Here is a 26,991-nt window from a genome sequence, read left to right on the forward strand (position 1 = left end):
GGTCCTGCACCTGGGTTGGGACAACCCCCAATATCAATACAGGCTGGGGGATGACGGGATTGAGAGCAGCCCTGCAGAGAAGGATTTGGGGGTACTGGTGGATTAAAAACTGGACATGATGTGGCAATGTGCAATTGCAGCCCAGAAGGCCAACCGTATCCTGGGCTGCATCAAAAGAAGCATGGCCAGCAGGTCAAGGGAGGTGATTCTGCCCCTCTGCTCCGCTCTGGTGAGACACCACCTGCAGTACTGTGTCCAGCTCTGGAGTCCTCAGCACAGGAAAGACATGGACCTGTTGGAGCAGGTCCAGAGAAGGGCCATGAAGATGATAAGGGGGCTGGAACACCTCTCCTGTGAAGAAAGGTTGAGACAGTTGGGTTGTTCAGCCTGGAGAAGAGAAGGCTCTGGGTAGAAATTATTGCAGCCTTTCAGTACTTAAAGGGGGTTATAAGAAAGATGGGGACAGACTTTTTAGTAGGGCCTGATGCAATAGGACAAGGGGTAATGGTTTTAAAGTAAAAGAGGGTAGATTCAGACTAGATATAAGGAAGACATTTTTTACGATGAGGGTGGTGAAACACTGGAACGGGTTGTCCAGAGAGGTGGTAGATATCCCATCCCTGGCAACATTCAAGGTCAGATTGGATGGGGCTCTGAGCAACCTGATCTAGTTGAAGATGTCCCTGCTCATGGCAGCGGCTTGGACTAGATGACCTTTAAAGGTCCCTCCCAACCCAAACTATTCTATGATCTGTGTCCTGGGAACCAGACTAGGTGCCCCAGCATCAGCTGGGCACTTTATGGATTTCTACTTGCATGACACTGACCTCAGATTAACTGTTGGTGACCCAGCGTTCCTCCTGTCCAGTCACTAACTTGGACTATGTCTTTTTTTTGGTGAGAAGAAACTTCCTTTTTTCAGCTAAGCTGTGCCCGGAACAATCAGATCTAGGATTGCTGTCAGGTAGTGAGACTGAAATGGTTGCTTGCTGCATAAGAGCACCAGGGTCTGGGTAGTTTACAGAATCACAGAATCTGGGGCTGAAAGGGACCTCCGGAGATCATCTAGTCCAACCCCCTGCCAAAGCAGGTTCCCCTAGAGCATGTTGCACAGGGTTGCGTCCAGGCAGGTTTTGAATATCTCCAGAGAAGGAGACTCCACAACCTCCCTGGGCAGCCTGTCCCAGTGCTCCGTCACCCTCAAAGTAAAGAAGTTTTTCCTCATATTGAGATGGAACTTCCCGTGTTTCAGTTTGTGCCCGTTGCCCCTTGTCCTGTCACTGGGCACCACTGAGAAGAGTCTGGCCCCATCCTCTTGACACCCGCCTCTAAGGTATTTGTAAGTATTGATAAGATCCCCCCTCAGTCTTCTCTTCTCCAGGCTAAACAGACCCAGCTCCCTCAGCCTCTCCTCATAAGAGAGATGCTTCAGTCCTCTGATCATCTTTGTAGCCCTCTGCTGGATGGTTTAGTGGTTTTTGATTTCCACAAAAGTACGGTGCAACTCTCTGCTGGATGACTCTCGGATGGATTCCGCAGAATGATGGGGAAAGAATTAATTTCAGTGCATTTTCCCTAGTTAAGATAATAAACATTGACTTAATCTCTCTTTGTAATTAAAAAAATTACATATTATGACTTTTGACTCTGTGCCTGCCCTGAGGCTTTCTCTTGTACCAACTGAAATGGGAAGTGCATATTTTCTAACAGTGATGGTTACTAACCACTTGACTAAACTACTGAAAGAAACATTAGATTATCTTTTTTTTTTGTCTTCAGATCAGTACCAACTACTTTATTGCAAAAAATGTTTCAGATCTTCAAAAAAAAAAAGTTATTTGGCTCAGTGTAGGAGTGATTGGGTAGAACATATAGCTTGTGACAGGCATAGTGTCAGAGACATTATCTAATTGTCACTTTCCTGCCTAAATTTTGTATCCTTGATTTGTTCTTTGTCTCTCAGTTGGGGGGTGTTTTTCATGATGTTTTATTACGTTGTCAAAGCTTCTTAAGAACAAAAATTCTGATATTTAGAACTGGTTAATTCTCAAACAGTGGAGATCTGAGTGAGCAGTAATTTCTGAGTTTGATTTTGTGTGTGTTGTGCTTAGTTCTTCCAGAATGGGCTTTTGCAAGGGACAGTTGGATCCATTATGAGCTGAGAAGCATCCTCAGCATGCACAGCACTCAGATACAGCTGATGGTGCGCACTCGTATCTCCCACAGCACCCTTCTCAGCTTGGCCTCTGCAGATGGGAATGGGTACATCCAACTGGAGGTGAGCAGTCCAAAAGCCGTTCTGCTTCAGTGCTCTTAATTTGTCATGGAGTACTCCAGTAAGAGAAAAAGATGCAGTTTCCCATTAAGGACACCTATTCTTTAATGTAATAAAGAGCAAGAATTTTCCACATGAGGGTAACTACTCTAATTTGTGTTGTCCTTCTCAGTATTACCCTTTCATAACATAGATTTTAGTTGTTTCACTGCAAAAAGTACAGATGAGTGCATGTGATTGATGTGAATGGGGAAGATGATTGTTTTCTCTTGTTTGCATTTTCCCTTTGCTTCTGTCTCCGGCTATAAAACTTGTCTCTACATTTTTGTTGCTGTTGAAAAAAGCTATCTGGATTACATTACACAGAGGCTAATTATTCCAGTTGTAACAGGAGGGTCAGCTGCAAAGACTTAGAGGTAGACATCAATAGGGAGAAGACTAATAAAACGGTTCATGTGAGTTAGAAGAGTGGCCTGTAAAGAAAGAGGTGATAATTCCTGGACCTGCAGTTTTCTTGTGGTAATTTTGATCTGAGAATAAAGCATTTAAAAATAAGAATGCCATTTTCATTTTAAAAAGTCAGGTCCATTTCTTGAGGCAGGACTCTGTAATAACATTTAGAAGTGCATTTCTGTTATTAAAGGTATTTTTTGTCTTCCTCTAGGTGGTTGAGGGTTTCTTTAGCGTTAACTTCAGCTTGGGGGACAAAAATCACTCTCTGAGGATGAGGACATTACGTATAAACAACGGCCAGTGGGTTCTTCTGACCATGGAGCGCTACAACAATGAATTTACCCTGCGCGTTAACAGTGGTGGAGGTGACCAAGAAGTGACTTCTGTCTTGGGTACAAATAGATGGTTTGAAATGGATTGGGCAAGCATCGTGCTAGGAAACCGCCTTCCCAATCATTCAGAGAGTGATTTCCAAGGTAAGTGATATGACAGGTTCCTAAAACGAGGGAATTAAAGCCTAGAAGTGGTATGTTTGAGTCTGTTGGAGAATCTAAAACCCAGGAAGATTTCCCATGGAGACTACTGTGCCCATGAAATCCCACCTCCTCTACTAGGGAATTCAGAGCCAATGTTCAACTCTCTATTTGCCATTGTATCTAGTCCTAGCACAGATGTGAGATTTCTTGTAGATATTAAAAAAATAGCACTTCGGATTTTTATTTCCCATGCCAGAGGTCCCAAGCAGGGAACTCATGCTGCAATCTTCACTCCCTTTTTGCCTCAAAAGGGTTTAAAGAACACACAACACCTCCTGGTAGGAGGAGAAGGATTTGAAAGGCAATTCATGGTGTGCTCTCCATTTCCTGGGGTGGGATCCTGGCACTGGATGTTGTGGCTCAACAGAAGACTTTTTTTTCCATTCCATTGCTTCCCATTCAGCCCCACTTGTAAGATTATATTTTAAATCTAGATAAATTTAGTGAAGCTGTTCTGGTTCATAGCACAGTTCTGCTAAATTGTTGCACTGGTACAACCAAGCTGTCCTGGAGAAGTATTGTTGATCTGTGTGTTGGCCAGGGCACATAGGCATGTGTCCTGTAGCTCTTCTTCTAAAATAAAACTGATAAGCAGTATAAGGATCTTTTTAAAAAACATTTTAAGTTTTCTTCAATACTCTAAGGTCTCCTGTATATGTGTTGGGGGCAAGGCTTGAGGTGGGGATGTTGCTAACTCAATGTATTTCTCTGTATATTCCCCTGCTTTGATGTAGGTTGTATGCGTGATGTCCAGCTGAATGGTCAGCCGCTTCTCGTCGAAGGCAAAAGTACAGAGTTTGGCTTAATTCTGAGGCGGCAAGGCGTCACGATGGGATGCCATTCCAGTGCCTGCAGTAGCCAGCCCTGTTACAGCCCTTTTCTTTGTGTAGACCTTTGGAGAAAATATGAATGCCGGTACATTAAGCTTCTGTTTTCACCCAGGGGTGGTTGGGATGCTCTTTCTTTCCATCTTAGGTCAGGCAACTTGTTTGTAACACTGAAAATCCCTGCTGCTGCTGGCCAGAGAGAGGCATCCCAATGACAAATCCTGCTCTCCATCTGTCACAGTTTAAAGCTGGGCCAGCTATTAAACCAGTGGCAGACGCCAGAAGGGAAAGGGAAAGGGGAGAAAGACTTATGGGTTGGAAAGTTGAAACAGTTTTAATAAACTATAATCATGGAAAAGAGTATAATAATAATAATTATTGAAATAATCAAATATATACAAATATATATAAAACCAAGATCAAGCTCCCCAATGTCAGTCACGCCACCCCTGGCACCGCAGGGCAGGCTCCGGGAAGGCCCAGGCTGGGCCCAGCAACGGATGGGAACTGGATTCAGAGATGCAGCGATCGGGATCGGGGGCAGCAGGAAAACGGACAGAGTCCTCTTCGGACACCGGCCACGGCAGAAGGGGCAAGACCCTCGTGATCCCCCCGCTTTATACTGAGAATGACGTGTATGGGATGGAATACCCTCGTTGGTCAATTTTGGGTCACCTGCCCTGTCCGCTCCCCCTGCAGCTGCGACCCCCCTTCGGCTCTTCACTCATAAGCAGTGAGGAATTCAGCAGTGACCTTGGTTTCTCTCAAGAACAAGTACAGCAAGAGCCTTTCTGCACAACATCTCTACCGGTGCCTCAGTGATAACTACAAACTTCGAGCGTTATCAGTCCTGGAAGCAGACACTGTCTGCAAAAACATGCAGTTAGTTTCAGAAAGTGCAGTTACTTAGAGGAGACTTAGCTGAAAGTAAAAATCACTGAAAGGAAAATTGGTCTATATTAGGCCAAACCAGGACACCATCTCATCTCCCAGCATGGTCCAAATTTGCCTTTTCCTGCAAGTCCAATAGGGAACCTATTTACTCCACTATTTTTTCCCATAGTGAGAAGGTCGCAGGCCTCTGCAATTACATATCAGAAGAAATCACTTTCTCTGCTGATTAAAGTCCTAAAAGACAAGATGGCTCATTCTGAGAAGATTAATGATGTCTCTTTCCCAAAGGCCCAGATGAACATTACAAAGCTTATACTAAGTGCTTGCTAACCCCATTGATCTCAGGCATCCATTTCCTTCTAGGTGTTTTGAACACAAAAAAGGATTAGTCTGCTCAGAAGCTGAACAGACTCCTTCCTTTTTTAACTAACTCGAGTGAAGCTCTTCTGGATGGGGAAAGCAGAACATATATTCATGTTTTCATAAGCCTACTAGCTCACTACATTAGAGTTTACATCTACTTCATACTCTTAATGTGGATTTGGGGTTTGCTTGAAAAGGCTTTATTTGCTTTTAAAAATAGTAACAAACCTTGCACAAAACAACGTACAACTCCAGGTGCTTTGCCTGCCTAAAAGATATCTTCTGCTTTTGTTGTTCAGGTGTCCAGCTGGGAAAGTAGAAGTGACCGACAACCTTACAGGGCTCAGACACTGTACCTCGTCACCTTGTGGATACTGGACCTGTAGGAATGGGGGTACCTGTGTGGCTCAATCCCAAGACAAGACTATCTGCCAATGCCCCGAAGGTTACAGGGGAAGATGGTGTGAAATCAGCCAGGTGAAGGCTGGAAGACCTGTTGGACTCAGCTCTGGCTCTATTCTGGCAATCAGCATGTGTCTCCTTGTCTTCCTAGGTAGGAAAGCAAGTACTTTTTGTCTTTCTTTTTAATCTTGTACTTTGCTCCATTGAATCAAGTCTGCTTTACCCTTGGACGTTGTGATCAGTATTTCACTTTTTCTGGAGATCACCAGTTGGGAGTTCATTTGAGGATGCTAAGAGACAGGCATCAGCACATAATTACAATTTACTTGCTTTGAAGCCAGTTCAAGCAAATTTAGGACTTCTCTCTTTCAGAATCACTTATTTTGAGTAAGAGCTTCCCATCTATGTGTGCAAATCTATGTGCAGCCACATCCATCTGAAACTCCCACTTGCCCTGAGCCTTTACATTTGTATTAGGTAGGACCTACAGCTAGTAAGTGCTATTCACATATTAGGAAGGCAGAGATCTTTCTCCAGAAAGTTTATGATCTTAACAGGCAAGCCTCATTAAGAGTGTGGGGCAGAAAGAGATGTTCACAGTGTGACCAGTTTCAGGCGCACTTTGGCTGAAAAGTTAATAACATCATAAAACTGTTTCTCATATTGATAAAGAAAAACTGCATACACATCTCAGATTAGTAAAGACTCCATGATTACATTACACTTAACCTTCATTAAAACAGTGTTTTACTTACTTTGGGTATCTTATTTACTCAGGATTGGTGAAAGGCCAGAGATTGGCCAAAATGCCTTCTATTTAAATGGATTCCTTTAGGTAAGTAAAATACCCTTTTAATGAAGTTTATGATGCAATATGCATAGATGATTCTTTACATTCCTGAATATAAATTGTTTATATATTAACAATTACGCATTTCTTACCTGGGAATTTGATTGTCAAATTAAGAGTTGATTTAATATCTCAGGAGTCATATAACTACTTGTTTATCATGCCTCATACTTTGTCATATGCCATATAACAAATATGTCTGTCTATTTCTTCCAGCACTCTTGGTCTCCTACACGGTGTGGAGTCAGTGGGGAAGTTCAGGGTTTCGGAAAGGAGGAATTTACCACATTCCTGAAGAGCGTGAAAGCTGGGAGGATGTTAGAGAAAATGTCTTCAATTATAATGAAGAAGGAGGTGGAGAATGTGACCAGGTACGATGCAGCTTCAATCCAGGCTTTGCAAATCCAACCTCTCCTCACCTTCCTTCCCCAGACCTTTTATTCAACTTATTGTCCTTATCCAATTGGCTTTTTTTTTTTTTTTTTTTTTCCCTGAAGTACTCTTGAGTGGGAGGCTTCTACTTCAACCCAATCTGTACCTTTCACGATGCTGGTCATCTGTGGCCACCTTTGAGGGGGCTGCTTTGGACACAGTATTCTTGCTTTAGCTGAAGACTGCCATCACTCAAAGGGATTTGGTGTGATCTGAACTCGGCCCTCTGAACTAGGCCCTCTCTTTTCTTCAGTTTGTAGAAAACTCACAGAATCCAGTTTTGTGTTGCACTGAGTTTTAAAACACTTTTTGGAACCTGTTTCCTTTTGTGTTATTTCTGACATTTGCATTCTTTTTTTTCCAGAATGCTTATGATATAGATGAGCTGAAGAAACCTCTCCATACCATTCCCCACTTCTCCTTGAGGTCAGCTGCTCCACGCTCCAGGACACCCACTGGCTCAGAAAGAGACTCACTCCCAAAACATGCACATCAGAAGCAATCAACATCAGCTGTTACCAGCATCCCAGACTTCAAGGAATATGTTTCTCAAATCATCTGGGATGCAGACAACGATCTACAGAGTCTTCCAGCTGACACTGTTCATTTTTACTGCTTAGAAGGGCAATGCTCTCTAGCAGGGAGCCTTAGTTCCTTAGACTCCATTTCTGGTGATGAAGATCTAAATTACGATTGCCTGCAAGAGTGGGGGTCAAAGTTGGACAAGCTTAAAGAACTCTATGAGGTCTCAAATGAACATTTGTAACTGGAGTTAAAGGAACTTGAAACATTGCCATGACATATGGACACTACTTTTTTAAATGCCCTTTTTTATATATAAGGTACATCAAGTAACTTAACTTGATGCAAGTTTTTAGTTACAGTAGTATGATATACTCACTTTTCCCAGAACTGATAACCCAGTCTTTTTATATGCCCTGTACAGTTATTTAATGGTAGAAGAGCAAAGAATTTTAAAGCATTACTTTTCTTGAAAACTTTGGAATGTAGGATTTGTATAGAATAGCATCATAATATCCATTTTTATTTGTGTAGATCACAGTGACTTACTAGAATTGTCCTGGATGCAAGAACTTGAATTATTTTCTCCCTAGTATTAATATGATTCCTACCAGGTGGGTAGCAATGGGTAGGACTTTTTTTAATTGCATTCATTTTAGACTGTGAAATAATTATTACAAATGTTAAATATAAAACATTTGAAATTTCTGGTTTTCTTCTCAGCTTTTGTCTTATCCTTCTAACCTGTAATTTCCCTCGACATCACACACACCATCTTTCTCACTATTACAGGCTGCCCAACCTGTGTTGCTCAACGTGTGAGACTTTTTCTGTCTGACTCTTTTTCTAATTACCTGTAAAGAGGGAGAAACAGTGGAAATATCCTAGCTGTGAATAGCACGTTGCTGACGAGACAGTTCACACTCTTAAAAGCAGTTGTCAGACTTGGACAAAGTTTATATTCAGAAAGCTGAAAACTTTGCTTTCCACTTGGAACTCTTCTTCAAAGTTTGCAGCTGGAAAACAGAAGAGCTGATAGCAGGTGTGAAGAAAAGCTAGAAGGGAATACAGGCAAAAGTTGGAGCCAAACTCTTTCAATCAGGACAGTTGTAAAAACTGGGTTCCTCAGAACAGAAAGCATGGGAAACCTACCCTGTTCCCCTTTCCCTCCTCCTACTGCCATCCCCGCAAAAAAGGACTGTGGTTTGAGCATGGAAAGGGAGTCAGGAGCTTCTGAAATCTAGTATTGTCTTTAACACTCACCTCTGACCATGAGTAAACCACTTTGTTCTTCCCCTCTCTTTCTTACCTCTCTGAAACAGGGGCAGCTCCCAATGCCTGGGGTGATGTGTGACGTCTTGCACGAGTCGCACAGTGTACCCCCAAATCTAGAAACACACAAAATTTCTTAAGTCAGGATTTCTGTTTATCTGGAACACAGTATCAGTGAAGTATCCTGTACTGGAATAGTGTGTCTCTCTGCAATGACAGAGACTGAACTGTTACCATTTTTTCACTGAGAAATGCTTGACTTTTACTTTCTTTCTGGCAAAAGTCACCGCTCCATAAAAATTAGAAATTCGGACACAAAAAAAAAGCACTAGAGAAAAAGGCAGGGTAAACACAGGAAAAAAAACATAGTCACGTTGCCATTACAGCACGGCACGGTAAAACTCCAAAGTAATTTAGGTTAGGAAACACATCTTACACTGCAAACGTTAGGACATAAGTCTTCTATTCCACGTGTGACTCTGGGTGCACACTGCTTGGAGTACAGCTTTTTAACTTAACGCTGCTTGTTACTGGGAAGATGCTCATACAATAAGAGAAAGTCAACGAGTGCTTTTCAATTAGGTACCACTTGAAAAACAAAATTCAGAATCAAAAAACCAGCAGCTGTAGAAAAACATGAGTTTGGCTAGCATAACTAGAGGGGCAGCATCATTATGCCAGAAACACTGCGTGCTGATTTCAGAGAGCTACCACAGAAATAACAGAATGGAATGAAAGAAGGCTAAAACCTAATGAATAGTGTCATCCTTCTCAGGAAGAAATAGGAGCTACATGACCTGTTTGACCTTTCACTTACCATTTTGTTTTTCTGGGGACTCTTCATCACTCTCTACTTCATTTTGGTCTTCTGGAACTTCATTCTCTTTATTGAACTGAAAATTCCCCCTCTTCGACGGGATACCTGAAGACCCTTTGTTCTTTTTGCGTTTTCTTTTTACCATATCTATAAAGAGATAGCAGAAAAAGCAATCCAAAACATCACCGAAACAGTTTTTCCTTCAAAACGCAGCATCCTCATCTTACTGGACTCGCAAGGAAAACGATCAAAGGAGCTCAAGTATCATTGTCTGTCTCCCTACATATGCCTAGCGAAAGAGTTGCAAGTTAATGAGGTCAAGTTGCTATTAGATTTTAAAAGCCAGCTACAGAATTTCATTCACAAAACCATCAGCTTCAAGATTCTTTGAGCAGAAAATTCTTACTTTAGACAGGAAGTATTACTGCAAAGCAAGGTTATTGGGTGAAGTTGCTTACTGTCTTATTATGTGAACTAATACAGATGAACAACAGAAAAGCGTTTGGAGATGAGCCCTTCTTCAAATCTTTTATAAAGCTGTAAACTTCAAAAGCTAAACACATGTTGGGCAGAGTTAAAAGAGACAATTTTAAGGGAATATCTGCTGAAGAAAAAATTGTCCATAAAGGCTTACACCTCATCTGCTTTCTGATTCATTTAATGGTGGTTAAAACACACTTTGCATTTTTGCCTTCCAGAAAAACCCACCATTCTTTGTATTCACAGAGTACTGCACAAAGCATATGGGTGAAGTCAATGGCAGAATTCCCAGGCATGCCAGTGAGACCAGGGAACTTCACACCCTCTCATGCGCTTTAACTGAAAGAAACCCAAGTCCCCTTGTTCTTTTATGTCCTTTTCACAGGAAAAGTGAGGAAATAATGATCTTTCCTCTACTCATTGCTCCCCTGTTTTTTTCCCCTTTCTCCCTTCAATTGGAAATCACAATAAGAGGTGGCAATAGATTTTAGCTATTATCAGTGCAGGGAAGGGAAAAATACTGTTTCATATAACTAAAAACTAGTCTGAGTATTCAGAAACTGACACGTACAACATTTTTGACTTCACGAGGTAGCAATTGAGGAGCCATTAAATGTCAGCTGGGTCATCAAGGCCAGTGTCTTAGGCGGCGGTGCTACAGGCAGTACTTCCAATGGCTGCCAAGCTTAATTTCGTCAGAAACTTTGAGTCAATTTATGGTACTCAAATACAAGCATATGAAAAATTATTGATAGAAAGTTACCACCAGATACTGTATAGCTATTAACTTACAGTCAGCAAAGTTTTCTATGTAGAATATCCTCACCTGGGCTGTTTTCTGATGCAGGAAGTTTAGCCGCTTGATTTACAATTAAGTCCTCAAAAAATGTTCTTCTTTCTTCCATATTAGGCAACGGGACTTCGAAAACTTTTTCGCGATCATTATTAAACAATGCTTTTACCTAAAGCATGAGAAGATATTTCAGATATAAGGCCACGCAAATTCATATTCTATTCCAAAAAAAAAAGGCAGCTGAGAACAGTCTCGCAATTACAGGGCCTGGTTGTTGTGGGGGATTTCAACTACCCTGATATTTGCTGGGAGGCCTATTCAGCCAGCCATCCTCAGTCGAGGAGGTTCCTCCAGTGCATTGATGATAACTTTCTGATGCAAATGGTGGATGAGCCAACTAGGAGAGGAGCGTTGCTGGATCTTGTTCTTGCTAACAAGGAGGGTCTGGTTGAAGCGGTGAAGGTTGAGGGCAGCCTTGGTTGTAGTGACCATGAGATGGTGGAGTTCAGGATCTCATGTGGCAGGAACAGAAGAGCTAGCAAAATCACAACCCTGGACTTCAGGAGGGCCAACTTTGGCCTCTTCAAGCAATTGCTAGGGGAAATCCCATGGGACAGGGTACTAGAAGGTAAGGGGGCCCAAGATAGTTGGTTAGCATTCAAGGACTGCTTCTTCCGAGCTCAAGATCAGAGCATCCCAGCAGGTAGAAAATCAAGGAAGGGTACCAGGAGACCTGCATGGTTAAACAGGGAACTGCTAGGCAAACTCAAGTGGAAGAAGAGGGTGTACAGATCATGGAAGGAGGGGCTGGCCACTTGGGAGGAATAGAAGTCTGTTGTCAGAGGATGTAGGGAGGCAACTAGGAAAGCTAAGGCCTCCTTGGAATTAAACCTTGCAAGAGAGGTCAAGGACAACAGAAAGGGCTTCTTCAAATACACTGCAGGTAAAACCAACACTAGAGGCAATGTAGGCCCACTGGTGAATGAAGTGGGGGCCCTGGAGACAGAGGATAAAAAGAAGGCGGAGTTATTGAATGCCTTCTTTGCCTCTGTCTATACTGCTGGAGGCTGTCCTGAAGAGCCCCAGACCCCTGAAGCCCCAGAAGAAGTCAGGATAGAGGAAGAGTCTGTCTTAGTTGATGAGGGCTGGGTCAGGGACCAATTAAGCAATCTGGACATCCATAAATCCATGGGCCCTGCTGGGATGCACCCGCGGGTGCTGAGGGAGCTGGCGGAAGTCATTGCTAGGCCACTCTCCATCATCTTTGCTAAATCGTGGGCAACAGGAGAGGTGCCTGAGGACTGGAGGAAAGCGAATGTCACTCCAGTCTTCAAAAAGGGCAAGAAGGAGGACCCGGGGAACTATAGACCAGTCAGCTTCACCTCCATCCTCGGAACGGTAATGGAACAACTTGTCCTTGGTGCTGTCTCTAGGCACATCAAGGATAGGGGGATCATTAGGGGCACTCAGCATGGCTTCACCAAGGGGAAGTCATGCTTAACCAACTTGATAGCCTTTTATGAGGACGTAACCCGGCGGATAGATGATGGTAAAGCTGTGGATGTGGTCTATCTCGATTTCAGTAAAGCGTTTGACACGGTCTCCCACAGCATCCTCGCAGCTAAACTGGGGAAGTGTGGTCTGGATGATCGGGTAGTGAGGTGGATTGTGAACTGGCTGAAGGAAAGAAGCCAGAGAGTGGTGGTCAATGGGACAGAGTCCAGTTGGAGGCCTGTGTCTGGCGGAGTCCCTCAAGGGTTGGTACTGGGACCAGTACTATTCAATATATTCATTAATGACTTGGATGAGGGAATAGAGTGCGCTGTCAGCAAGTTCGCTGATGACACAAAACTGGGAGGAGTGGCTGACACAATGGAAGGCTGCGCAGCCGTTCAGAGAGACCTAGACAGGCTGGAGAGTTGGGCGGGGAGAAATTTAATGAAATATAACAAGGGCAAGTGTAGAGTCCTGCATCTGGGCAAGAACAACCCCATGTACCAGTATAAGCTGGGGACAGACCTGTTGGAGAGCAGTGTAGGGGAAAGGGACCTGGGGGTCCTAGTGGACAGCAGGATGACCATGAGCCAGCAATGTGCCCTTGTGGCCAAGAAGGCCAATGGCATCCTGGGGTGTATTAGAAGGGGTGTGGTTAGCAGGTCAAGAGAGGTTCTCCTCCCCCTCTACTCTGCCCTGGTGAGGCCGCATCTGGAATATTGTGTCCAGTTCTGGGCCCCTCAGTTCAAGAAGGACAGGGAACTGCTAGAGAGAGTCCAGCGCAGAGCCACGAAGATGATTAAGGGAGTGGAACATCTCCCTTCTGAGGAGAGGCTGAGGGAGCTGGGTCTCTTTAGCTTGGAGAAGAGGAGACTGAGGGGTGACCTCATTAATGTTTATAAATATGTAAAGGGCAAGTGTCATGAGGATGGAGACAGGCTCTTCTCAGTGACATCCCTTGACAGGACAAGGGGCAATGGGTGCAAGCTGGAACACAGGAGGTTCCACATAAATATGAGGAAAAACTTCTTTACGGTGAGGGTAACCGAACACTGGAACAGGCTGCCCAGAGAGGTTGTGGAGTCTCCTTCTCTGGAGACATTCAAAACCCGCCTGGACGCGTTCCTGTGTGATATGATCTAGGTAATCCTTCTCCAGCAGGGGGATTGGACTAGATGATCTTTCGAGGTCCCTTCCAATCCCTAACATTCTGTGATTCTGTGATTCTGTGAAAAAAGATGAGTACCTTTCTAAATTAAACTGAATAATCTTCTAGATAAGAACAACTGTGAAAAGTTGTCTTAAAGGGCTAGACTTTCATAGGTTAGCACGGCAAATTAAAATATCTTCACTAGGAACACCTCTAGAATTAAAGCTCAATGAAGGGACCATATGATACACTGATAAAGTCGTGACATTCACCACCTCCAAGACTGCTTACTTCGTATTTACCTGCCTCGCTCTCCTTCACTTAGAATCTGGATGGCAGCTATAGAGGGAACAGGCAGGGTTCAGGAGACAAGTGCAGGCTTTTTGGTAAGGTGTGGAGTTTGTTTGTTGGGTTTTTGTTGGGTTTTTTTGTTTGGTTGTCTGGTTGCTTTTTTTTATATTAATTTAAATGAGGTGTCTGGCATACTTCCAAGTTTTACTCCATTTTTCAATCTCTGCTACCAAAAGGTGTGGAAGGAAATTCAATACTTATTTTAGAAGTAATTTATTAACAGTATAAAAACTTCTGTAGAAAGTTAAGACCTTTCAAAGCCTTTGATGATAAACACATCTAGGTAAGTCCACCTCCCCCCAGCTGAGACAAAATAATCAGAGCAGCATATTCACATTTTGAACACCTTCCTTTAAGGCACACTCTCAGATGTCTAGAAAGCTAAGCATGTGTTCTTACTGAATTCTGTTAAGGAATACAACTAAAAAATTGATTTCCAAGTTACGTAAACAAAAGTTGGAACTTAGGTTTCTAATTTGTAAAGCTTTCACCCATATGAAGAAAGGAATTGAAATTTTTATTAAAGATTTTAAAGTTGAAATTACATTCCATCATTAACAGTGTGACCACCATACTTTTCCCGTAAAAATGTCTTTCACTTTTCAGTAAAAATATCTTTTTCCCATTTACATTTCAAGCACCATATATTGTTGACCACGTACATAACTAACCATCTTCAAGTCACTGGAATTACTGTCTGAAGTAAATTTATGCATCTGTCTAATAAGCATGAGTGTGTGAGAAGGGGGAAAAAGTTGGGTCAAAGTCCGTCTCTTTACTCAGAAAAGACTTTAGACAAATGCTTTCAGCACCGTTTTGTCTAAGCAAGTTTTTAAGAGACCTGCTTACGGTGCCTGGGTAATAACAGGGTGAATTTGCCTAAGAGTGCACAGTACTCCAACGCTTACAGGATTTATACATTAACAAGAAATGGAACAAAAAAGTAAGAAAAGTATCAACAGAAATACCTCTTCTGGGAGATCTGCATGACACACATCAGATGTTGCAAGCAGCAAAACCAGAGCAAATGCTGGCATGCTCTGCAGTAGTGTTATAAAAGTAGCTTTCACTGTAGGTCCAACAGCCTCGCACCACAAATGGATATGTGGGATATAAATTATACTTGGTGCTGTTTTTCGAGCTTCTCGCATCAACTGGCAAAATGAAAGCTTGGATAAGAAGACTAAACCACGTAGAATAGGCTAATAAATAACTACGTATCACTCAAACTGTCTTATGACACAGTGTCACGGTTTAAAGCTGGGCCGGCTATTAAACCTATGGCAGATGCTCTCTATTATCCCCCCCCGCTCCCCTCAGAGGGAAAGGGAAAGGGAAAAGGGAGAGAGACTTCTGGGTTGGAAAATTAAAACAGTTTTAATAAACTATAATAATGAAAAAGAGTATAATAACAATAATAGAAATAATCAAATATATACAAATATATATACAAAACCAAGATTGAGCTCCCCTGAAGTCAGCCACGTCACCACCGGCACTGCAGGGCAGGCTCCGGGAAGGCCCAGGCTGGGCCTAGCAACGGTCGAGAGCTGGATTCAGGAACGCACAGATCGGGATCGGGGGCAGCAGAAAAACAGACGGAGTCCTCCTTGGACACCGGCCATAGCAGAAAGAGAGCGAGACCCTCGTGATCCCCCCGCTTTATACTGAGAATGACGTGTATGGGATGGAATACCCTCGTTGGTCAATTTTGGGTCACCTGCCCTGTCCGCTCCCCCCTGCAGCTGCGACCCCCCTTCGGCTCTTCACTCATAAGCAGTGAGGAATTCAGCAGTGACCTTGGTTTCTCTCAAGAACAAGTACAGCAAGAGCCTTTCTGCACAACATCTCTACCGGTGCCTCAGTGATAACTACAAACTTCGAGCGTTATCAGTCCTGGAAGCAGACACTGTCTGCAAAAACATGCAGTTAGTTTCAGAAAGTGCAGTTACTTAGAGGAGACTTAGCTGAAAGTAAAAATCACTGAAAGGAAAATCAGCCTGGTTTAGGCCAAACCAGGACAGGTGACATAACAGCAATGGATCGTGCCACGTATTTTATTGCAAGGGATATAAAATTTTATTCTCGTAAAATTAAACTTTGCCTATCTTCTTATCAAGTTTTCAAAAAATAACTCTCATCAAATTAACTGAGAGAAATTTTCTCTGCTGGTTTGAAGAGGCATACCTCTTCAAAACAGGGTATTCCTTTGCTTTTACTTAAATATATTCATCACCAACAAGATATTCACTTTTATGTAATAAACAGATACAATTCTCTACAGGGAATTAGAAAACTATTTACAATTTAATTCAACTACAAGCCACTTGACCTGCAACTAACAGTTTATATTAAAATGCTATTCCCCAGTATCAAGAAGGTTGTCATTATGACAAGCAAGACTAAACTTCACCTTCGAAAGTTACAGGAGTAGGTCTTGCTTTGTTTCAAGTTAGTATTTTATGACAGGCAAAAATATGCCAGTGATAGGAGTTTATCAAGTTTTCAATCGTTTTCTTTGAAAGAGAGGTACCGAAATCATCTGGGAGGTGTTCAGATCTGCAGTGTTCCAAGGGCAATCACAGCAGTGTGTCACATAAAAATACATATAAAGGACGAAAATATAAAATAAAAGGACTTTGAGCTTTCTTAAGGAATTTTAAGACAAATTTTATTTGTTTAATACATGTATGAGTAGGTACATAGAAGCAATCTTCATTCTCTTTATAACAGCACTCAATGAAAAGGAAACATTACAGGGAAGAAGGATGCTGAAATCAACTATCACTGTGCATGACCGAAGGCTGCAATTTCTTTCCTCATTTCCTAGTAAGAAAAAAAGACAAACTATCATTCAGCATGAATAAAAGCTTAAGAACCCTGTTTCTTTCTTCATAAAAGAAGAAAGAATCTGTACATACATACAATTATTAGTAATATTTAGCAAATACATGTGCTACCACCATCACAATGTCTTTCTATACCCACTAGCTTCAAACGCATCCTTAGGCAGCCAAAAGAGAGAGCAGTCTAGAGAAACTGTATGGATCTGTATCAAGAGACTGCGGATCTGTATCAACAGTGGCAACAGCCACAACTAAAAGCTGGAAATGTTATTTCCCGCACTCTGAATAATTACTTGTTAAAGTCTGTCTCTTAGTACAGTAGAGCCTGCTCCTGACTGACTTGCACAGGCCCTCTGAATAGGGGATTTTTTTTTGTTAAAGCTAAACGTAGAAGTAGAAACCAAAGAAATCAAGGCCCTTTTAATTTAAGCATTAAAAGTTAAGTCACACAAGTTCACAAGCCCTGAGAGAACAGAAATAAACCCTTCTCATGCTAAACCACAGCATTATACTGGATGAGAGAAGGGAGCATTTTTCAGGAATGGCCTCCCCGATTCCAAATAATCCTCACTGTCGCACAATCAGAACGGAGCGTCCATTCTAACTCTCCATCAGATGCGGAAGAAGAGATCCAGACGACCAGGGATGAAGAGAAGAGGCTTCCTCTTTTTTAAGGCAGACTGAGAGGCATAAAGAATTGTATCTATTCTTGGGCACAAGCATCTCAAAGACAACTGGATTCACAGATGGTGAATCTGAAGACTGAATATGCAGCCTATCTAAATCGACTCCATACCGGGAATACCTGACTGGGACCATGGGTGCCTCTGGAAAATTTCTGCTGAGTTCCAACAACTCAGAAATCCTCCCTTACACAAAGAGATCGGAGAATTTGACTCATGAGCATTAAACTGGCACAGGCAGAAATCTCCCCTTACGTCAAACTACAGATGCTCGAGCCATGCTAGTTAAGAAGAGATTATGGCGAGACTAGAGAAAAGTCTCAACCTCTTGTTATGTTTCGTACTTCATTTCTTTTCAAGAATGGAATGACTACTATACGAAGTATTGCCACGTCTGACTGCCTGTAAGGGGAGAAAGAGGAAGCGACAGGCTGAGAAAAGCGCCCTCCTTTCATAGCCCCCCACCCTTAAAAAGGTTCTGGAGAAGGACTATTGACAGACTGCGGTTAACTGCTTTGAGAGGGCTGTGTGGGTGCACCCATTGTCTTCAAGTGCAAGCCTTTTCCTGCTGCAACTGCCAACAATTATGCCCAATACAACAATGGTTTTGCAATAGGGACAAACGTTTTCCAGGCTGAAATGAGAAAGCCTTGCAACTAAGCAGTAAAGAGTCATGCTAAATAAGCGTGATGTCCAGAGTGCACACATACGCATGCATAACACACATGTGCATGACAGTGATAGAAAGTGCTACAAAAAAAATTACCTTCACTAATTCGGTTTTGTTGTAATCCTCCCGATGTTGGTAAATGCACTGGCTGAGAAGAGTATGTAGTTCTTCCAAATCGAATACATTGAAGTTCTCAGTTATCACAGTGACAAAATGCAACAGTTGCTGAAGGAAAAAAAAAAAAGGAAACGGCAAGTTTAGAGTAATGCCAGGTCCTTTGCATAGGCTCTTTATGTTTTCAGAAGCTAAACAATAACACCACAAGTGCCATCCTGCTGTCTTACCTTGTTAAATAAAATGAGTGACACTTTAGAGACCAGATTAAATAGCTCACAAGATTTAACTGGAGAAAATGAGGTAATTTTTCGTACTTCAGAGAAAAGGAAGGCTTACATTTCAGACAATACTTTATTGCTGATCGATCTATTACAGCAACGATCAAAACTGCAAATCAGCTGCTTCCAGAACAGCAGGGAATGACACGATCCATTTTGCCATAGAGTAGCTGCTACAGCAAACCCACTGTTGCATTTCATTAGAGAAAGCGTTGCTGCAATGCAGGGCACTGTAAAATAGGCCTTTGGAAGGCAGGCTACAGATTTTCTCGATACAGCTGTGCCAGCTGGTAACGGAAGCATCCTTAGGTGCTCACCTTTACCCATTAGCTGAACGCGTACCATGCCTGCAGCTCTGCTGGCAGAACACACTGCTGAAGCAGTGTCTGAAGCAGATCAGGAAGCAAAGTTAGATCAGTTAGCTCCTGCCTTTAAACTGCAGAGCGGATCAACCAGCAGGGTGACTCGGCCTGTAGCAGGTTACCAACCTCTCACACTGTTGCTTCTGTTACCAGAGATGGAAATGTGATCATCTCTGGGAAAGCAGCAGTACCAAGCTAGTGGCAGCACCTTCTTCCACTGCTGCGGCTGTTTAGGAACTGTGTGTCGGGTGAGGCTGTGAAGATGTAGCTTAAGAGAGCAGCCATACCAAACAAAAATAGGACTGCCTCCCAACTGCCCGTCATCAAACTCTGCCTCCCTCGGGTCAGCGAGCACAAAATTTGAGCATTCCCCTCAACTTCATTCTGTACAACGTGCAGATAAGACACACAAAACCGATGCAGAGTGCTTTCAGCTGCTGAAAACAGAAAAGGTAGGATGTGACAGAGGTGTATGGTCAACATCCCGTGTGAAACTATTTCTAACCTCTGCCACGTAGATGACTGCATGCTCCTCTACATCTTCACAAAGTTCTAGGCCTATTACCAAGCAAATGAACGAACAAAAAAAAACCCAAACAAAACAAAGCAGCTACATTTGGGAGGTTCACCTAGCTTATTCATAGAATCATAGAATGGTTTGGGTGGGAAGGGACCCTAAAGATCATCCAGTTCCAACCCCCCTGCCACAGGCAGGGACACCTTTCCGCTAGACCAGGTTGCTCACAGCCTCATCCAATCTGGCCTTGAACACTGCCAGGGAGGGGGCAGCCACAACTTCTCCGGGCAACCTCTTCCAGTGTTTCACTACCCTCACAGGAAAGAATTTCTTCCTAATATCTAATCTAAATCTACCCTCTTTCAGTTTAAAACCATTACCCTTTGTCCTATCGCTACGTGCCCTTGTAAAAAGGCCCTCTCCCGCTTTCCTGGAGGCCCCCTTCAGGTACTGGAAGGCTGCTATGAGGTCTCCTCAGAGCCTTCTCTTCTCCAGGCTGAAGAGCCCCAACTCTCTCAGCCTGTCTTCATAGGACAGGTGCTCCAGCCCTCTCATCATCTTTGTGGCCCTCCTCTGGACTCGTTCCAACAGCTCCATGTCCTTCTTCTGTTGGGGGCCCCAGAGCTGAACGCAGTACTCCACGTGGGGTCTCACGAGAGCGATTGATTCACCGCACTTGAGTTCCAAAGAGGCGCTCTGGTATGAGCAGCTAGTTCCAACGGCACCCATGTTAACGAAACAAGTTTTCTAGAAGACACATTTCATGACTGTAGCTCTCCTCATAGCTGAAACATATACAAGCTGAAACACATATAAGGGCTCTACCATACCGTTTCCAGTGGGCAATAACTTCCGAACACACGCTGTTAGCACCCTGACTCTAGGAAAACCCTGTGGGGCTTCTCTCCGTACACAGGCAGACATGAACAACAAAACCCCCTGAAACCTGCTTCCTTAGGAAGCCAGCTTTAAAAAGTCAGTTTCACCTCTACAAATTAGGTCACAGCTTAAAAATGGGACAAAAACTGTGTCGACAAGCCGCCTCACCAAAGGGGATTCCTATCTGCTCACATTCTCCCCACACAGGGGAAACATCCATGTAATACTCCCTCTCTCATCACGGCAGGTAAAAAGCAGCCCTCCTCTGCACTGGCCTACGTCCAGGACTCCAACCCAGCAATTTTCCTACTTTTCCTCACTGCAATATCCCCTGAAGATCAGGTCCTTGTTCCAACCTCTCCAATTCATGCAAAGGAACCTCTTTTACACCCTGCAGCTAGGCCCAGTTTTAACCCTTTCCCCAACTCTCGCCTAGGACAGCAACTTGCCTCCTACGAGGGACTGGAAAACCCTTACAACACTGTAACTGTGTGAATGCTGCATTTTAACACTGGATTTTGAAAGGGATTCAGAAAAGTAGGTATTAATATTTTTTCCATGATGAGCTTGATGTGAACCTGCTAACTTAAGGTTTAAACGCATCACTGCTAGAAATAAAGGTCCTTTTCGGGTTCCTAATAATTGAAAACGTGCAAAAAAACCCAAAACAAAAACCCCAAATCCATCAGGGAAACTCTTAAGACATTAATAACCAACAGTACTAGCAGGTTGGCAGCGGGCTATTTTAAAATTCAACAGGCCCTTTTAAATTAGAAATGAGGAAGAGAACCAAGTCGCCTAAAATTCAGTTCACCAAAAGCAAGAACAGCCGTCTACACCAGGTGCGGAAACACAGCAGTCATAGTCCGTTACAGGTTGAATTATTTCACAAGCGACATATCCTTCCTGTAAATTGTTTTAATTGGCATTGGTTAACAGCTGACTTTATTTACAACTGTACATGTAAGCAAGAAAATATCCTACTTCAGTATGAACAAAATTGAAATTAGACTTACTTGGAGCTCACAGTAATCCACAATCACTGGCTGTGTGAGAATTTCCGTTGCTTTTTCGACGCCTGTCACCCGTTGCTCTTCCAGCCGAGAACGTCTTGCACGAGTCACACAGTGTACCCCCAAATCTGGAAAGACACAAAATTTCTTAAGTCAGGATTTCTGTTTATCTGGAACACAGTATCAGTGAAGTATCCTGTACTGGAATAGTGTGTCTCTCTGCAATGACAGAGACTGAACTGTTACCATTTTTTCACTGAGAAATGCTTGACTTTTACTTTCTTTCTGGCAAAAGTCACCGCTCCATAAAAATGAGAAATTCGGACACAAAAAAAAAAGCACTGGAGAAAAAGGCAGGGTAAACACAGGAAAAAAAAACATAGTCACGTTGCCATTACAGCACTGCACGGTAAAACTCCAAAGTAATTTAGGTTAGGAAACACATCTTACACTGCAAACGTAGGACATAAGTCTTCTATTCCACGTGTGACTCTGGGTGCACACTGCTTGGAGTACAGCTTTTTAACTTAACGCTGCTCGTTACTGGGAAGATGCTCATACAATAAGAGAAAGTCAACGAGTGCTTTTCAATTAGGTACCACTTGAAAAACAAAATTCAGAATCAAAAAACCAGCAGCTGTAGAAAAACATGAGTTTGGCTAGCATAACTAGAGGGGCAGCATCATTATGCCAGAAACACTGCGTGCTGATTTCAGAGAGCTACCACAGAAATAACAGAATGGAATGAAAGAAGGCTAAAACCTAATGAATAGTGTCATCCTTCTCAGGAAGAAATAGGAGCTACATGACCTGTTTGACCTTTCACTTACCATTTTGTTTTTCTGGGGACTCTTCATCCCTCTCTGCTTCATTTTGGTCTTCTGGAACTTCATTCTCTTTATTGAACTGAAAATGCCCCCTCTTCGACGGGATACCTGAAGACCCTTTGTTCTTTTTGCGTTTTCTTTTTGCCATATCTATAAAGAGATAGCAGAAAAAGCAATCCAAAACATCACCGAAACAGTTTTTCCTTCAAAACGCAGCATCCTCATCTTACTGGACTCGCAAGGAAAACGATCAAAGGAGCTCAAGTATCATTGTCTGTCTCCCTACATATGCCTAGCGAAAGAGTTGCAAGTTAATGAGGTCAAGTTGCTATTAGATTTTAAAAGCCAGCTACAGAATTTCATTCACAAAACCATCAGCTTCAAGATTCTTTGAGCAGAAAATTCTTACTTTAGACAGGAAGTATTACTGCAAAGCAAGGTTATTGGGTGAAGTTGCTTACTGTCTTATTATGTGAACTAATACAGATGAACAACAGAAAAGCGTTTGGAGACGAGCCCTTCTTCAAATCTTTTATAAAGCTGTAAACTTCAAAAGCTAAACACATGTTGGGCAGAGTTAAAAGAGACAATTTTAAGGGAATATCTGCTGAAGAAAAAATTGTCCATAAAGGCTTACACCTCATCTGCTTTCTGATTCATTTAATGGTGGTTAAAACACACTTTGCATTTTTGCCTTCCAGAAAAACCCACCATTCTTTGTATTCACAGAGTACTGCACAAAGCATATGGGTGAAGTCAATGGCAGAATTCCCAGGCATGCCAGTGAGACCAGGGAACTTCACACCGTCTCATGCGCTTTAACTGAAAGAAACCCAAGTCCCCTTGTTCTTTTATGTCCTTTTCACAGGAAAAGTGAGGAAATAATGATCTTTCCTCTACTCATCTATCATTATTGCTCCCCTATTTTTTTCCCCTTTCCCCCTTCAATTGGAAATCACAGTAAGAGGTGGCAATAGATTTTAGCTATTATCAGTGCAGGGAAGGGAAAATACTGTTTCATATAACTAAAAACTAGTCTGAGTATTCAGAAACTGACACGTACAACATTTTTGACTTCACGAGGTAGCAATTGAGGAGCCATTAAATGTCAGCTGGGTCATCAAGGCCAGTGTCTTAGGCGGCGGTGCTACAGGCAGTACTTCCAATGGCCGCCAAGCTTAATTTCGTCAGAAACTTTGAGTCAATTCATGGTACTCAAATACAAGCATATGAAAAATTATTGATAGAAAGTTACCACCAGATACTGTATAGCTATTAACTTACAGTCAGCAAAGTTTTCTATATAGAATATCCTCACCTGGGCTGTTTTCTGATGCAGGAAGTTTAGCCGCTTGATTTACAATTAAGTCCTCAAAAAATGTTCTTCTTTCTTTCTTATTAGGCAACGGGACTTCGAAAACTTTTTCGCGATCATTATTAAACAATGCTTTTACCTAAAGCATGAGAAGATATTTCAGATATAAGGCCACGCAAATTCATATTCTATTCCAAAAAAAAGATGAGTACCTTTCTAAATTAAACTGAATAATCTTCTACATAAGAACAACTGTGAAAAGTTATCTTCTTGGCCTTAAAAGGCTAGACTTTCATAGGTTAGCATGGCAAATTAAAGTATCTTCTCTAGGAACACCTCTAGAATTAAAGCTCAATGAAGGGACCATATGATACACTGATAAAGTCGTGACATTCACCACCTTCAAGACTGCTTATTTCGTATTTACCTGCCTCGCTCTCCTTCACTTAGAATCTGGATGGCAGCTATAGAGGGAACAGGCAGGGTTCAGGAGACAAGTGCAGGCTTTTTGGTAAGGTGTGGGGTTTGGTTTTTTTTGGGTTTTGTGTGGGTTTTTTTTAGTTTTGTTTTCTTTTTTGTGTGTGTGGTTTTTTTTCCCCCAATTAATTTAAATGAGGTGTCTGGCATACTTCCAAGTTTTACTCCATTTTTCAATCTCTGCTACCAAAAGGTGTGGAAGGAAATTCAATACTTATTTTAGAAGTAATTTATTAACAGTATAAAAACTTCTGTAGAAAGTTAAGCCCTTTCAAAGCCTTTGATGATAAACACATCTAGGTAAGTCCACCTCCCCCCAGCTGAGACAAAATAATCAGAGCAGCATATTCACATTTTGAACACCTTCCTTTAAGGCACACTCTCAGATGTCTAGAAAGCTAAGCATGTGTTCTTACTGAATTCTGTTAAGGAATACAACTAAAAAATTGATTTCCAAGTTACGTAAACAAAAGTTGGAACTTAGGTTTCTAATTTGTAAAGCTTTCACCCATATGAAGAAAGGAATTGAAATTTTTATTAAAGATTTTAAAGTTGAAATTACATTCCATCATTAACAGTGTGACCACCATACTTTTCCCGTAAAAATGTCTTTCACTTTTCAGTAAAAATATCTTTTTCCCATTTACATTTCAAGCACCATATATTGTTGACCATGTACATAACTAACCATCTTCAAGTCACTGGAATTACTGTCTGAAGTAAATTTATGCATCTGTCTAATAAGCATGAGTGTGTGAGAAGGGGGAAAAAGTTGGGTCAAAGTCCGTCTCTTTACTCAGAAAAGACTTCAGACAAATGTTTTCAGCACCGTTTTGTCTAAGCAAATTTTTAAGAGACCTGCTTGCGGTGCCTGGGTAATAACAGGGTGAATTTGCCTAAGAGTGCACAGTACTCCAATGCTTACAGGGTTTATACATTAACAAGAAATGGAACAAAAAAATAAGGAAAGTATCAACAGAAATACCTCTTCTGGGAGATCTGCATGACACACATCAGATGTTGCAAGCAGCAAAACCGGAGCAAATGCTGGCATGCTCTGCAGTAGCGTTATAAAAGTAGCTTTCACTGTAGGTCCCACAGCCTCGCACCACAAATGGATATTTGGGATATAAATTATACTTGGTGCTGTTCTTCGAGCTTCTCGCATCAACTGGCAAAATGAAAGCTTGGATAAGAAAACTAAACCATGTAGAGTAGGCTAATAAATAACTACGTATCACTCAAACTGTCTTATGACAGAGGAGTATATGAAGCCCAAACATCAAAACAAAGAACACCACCTTAACAATAACGTAAAATTTTCTCTTTGGCTCAAGTACAGACATTGCTATGCAGACAGAAACAGATCTGAACCTCTGCCTGACTTCAAAACTGCTTAGGTGTAAGAGAACTCCTAAAGAGCCTCACAACTCGGCTGGTGTGGTGGTGTGCCTGAAAAAACAAGACTCGCCCTTCAGCAAGGTGTATTAGTCTCGGTAAAACGATACACGACTGCGACTACACCATTTTCAATTCAGAGCGGGCACATATCCAAGTCAGTCGAGCACAGTCTGAACAAACAAAGACCTGTGTGAAAAGATGAGGGCTGACACTGTGAAAGAAGCCGGGTTACAATTGATAATTTCAAGTACATTTTAGAAGAGGTGACCAGTCTTCAGCCTGCCTGAACAGCTAAATTACTCACAGCCCCTCCTTATTACCAAAGGATCAACCAGACCAGATGATGTGCTTTGGAAGACCACAAGCCATTGCCTACAGATGGTTCCTCAGTCACAGAAGAGGACGCGCATCTACCGCATGAAGGAAGTGGCAACAGTCCTTTCACACGACAAATTTCTCCGTGCACCCTTTCAGATTATCAGTATTCTGGGAGTTCCCATCACAAGATGGGGAGCACACGTGGTATGTCCAGGCAGTGACTAGACATGGCAGTTACATGACCGCAGATGCCACCATCACGTCACAAAAAAGGATTTGTTCCTCTTAAGTGACAAACGAGTACCCAGTCACGTAATGGGTCTGTCCTTACTTGTACAGCTCTCAAAGGCTGCTACTAAAGGTCAAAATATTTTAATACAGTGATGCCAAACAACGCAATGGATTTCATGCCTAAAAGTAAAAACGAAAACAGCACTAAATCTGCTTATGTTTAATTTTCCTAGTTAATAAAAGCATACCAGTGTACAAATGTAAGCGTTCCATGAACTTTAATGCTATTACTGCATATACTGCAGCAGTAGAAGCTGCACATGTATATGTAAAAAAAAAAAAAAGAAACACTGCTTTTTCCAAAACCTTGATTGCCTTACAAATATAATAAAAAAGAAGGCTACAAAAAGCGCACGACACGCAGTCAGGCTGATGCAGAGCCATCTACGGGGAGCACAGAGTCTTAAGAAGCAATGATCCCACTGAGATGGGCAGGATTTCTTGCCATAAAGAGGGGCTTAATAGCAGCACCTCCCAGCTTTCTGAGCTGCTAGCAACATCCTCACTGTTTAATTAGAAGAAAAGTGGATTTTCAAGCAGAAGTAAACCTATCGGCACATTCAAACCGGGCCACCTCCGTTAACAATTCATTTTGCTTACTTTACTAGTTTCTATACAGTTCATGAATCCTATGAGATTAAAGAGAAAGAGGATACCTGTGCACACATTTCTGCCGGCGATGTGACACTAGTGAACAAAACCGATGTGTCTAGTGCATAAACTGGAAACTTTTCCAGGGCATGTATTACTGCAGGTGCCAAATGAGAAGCTTGCCCATATCCTGGCTCTCCAACTAGTAAGAACCGTGGCCTGCAAGATGTTGGCTGGTCATACGCATTTCTAGAACAATAAGAAGAAAACAAGTTTAAAAATGAAGTGACGAATAAGGCACACAGATGTTAAAAGTCTTTTTCCTATACACTTTTTTTTTTTTTTTAAATGCTCTCCATATTCCAGCAAATAATAAGCTGGTCTGTCAAAGCCCATTTTCTTACAAACTTGTATCATACCTCCCCTAAGAAACCCTGTCAATCCCCAGCATGTCTGCTGTTTGTTTGGCTGGGTTAAGTAACAGCTCTTAAATCA

At 42.2% G+C, this 26,991-nt stretch overlaps 2 protein-coding genes across 2 annotated transcripts in view; one reads left to right on the forward strand and one right to left on the reverse strand.

The window, feature by feature from the left end:
• LOC137660726 (neural-cadherin-like) overlaps positions 1–8,262 on the forward strand; it is a 63,407-nt gene extending 55,145 nt beyond the window's left edge. The window contains exons 28-33 of the mRNA XM_068395705.1: positions 2,112–2,278; positions 2,940–3,204; positions 3,999–4,179; positions 5,648–5,901; positions 6,817–6,971; positions 7,397–8,262. Of these exons, the coding sequence (XP_068251806.1) occupies positions 2,112–2,278; positions 2,940–3,204; positions 3,999–4,179; positions 5,648–5,901; positions 6,817–6,971; positions 7,397–7,798 (1,424 nt within the window). The 3' untranslated portion in view covers positions 7,799–8,262. The remainder of the gene's footprint in view (positions 1–2,111; positions 2,279–2,939; positions 3,205–3,998; positions 4,180–5,647; positions 5,902–6,816; positions 6,972–7,396) is intronic.
• Positions 8,263–16,680: 8,418 nt separating this feature from the next.
• LOC137661610 (ATPase family AAA domain-containing protein 2-like) overlaps positions 16,681–26,991 on the reverse strand; it is a 61,799-nt gene continuing 51,488 nt past the window's right edge. Inside the window, exons 32-37 of the mRNA XM_068397216.1 lie at positions 24,881–24,952; positions 23,422–23,557; positions 22,107–22,253; positions 21,280–21,404; positions 18,207–18,335; positions 16,681–16,737 (exon numbers count right to left, since the gene is read on the reverse strand). Of these exons, the coding sequence (XP_068253317.1) occupies positions 16,696–16,737; positions 18,207–18,335; positions 21,280–21,404; positions 22,107–22,253; positions 23,422–23,557; positions 24,881–24,952 (651 nt within the window). The 3' untranslated portion in view covers positions 16,681–16,695. The remainder of the gene's footprint in view (positions 16,738–18,206; positions 18,336–21,279; positions 21,405–22,106; positions 22,254–23,421; positions 23,558–24,880; positions 24,953–26,991) is intronic.

This window comes from Nyctibius grandis, chromosome 3 (genome assembly GCF_013368605.1).
Source record: "Nyctibius grandis isolate bNycGra1 chromosome 3, bNycGra1.pri, whole genome shotgun sequence".
NCBI classification, from domain to species: Eukaryota; Metazoa; Chordata; class Aves; order Nyctibiiformes; family Nyctibiidae; genus Nyctibius; species Nyctibius grandis.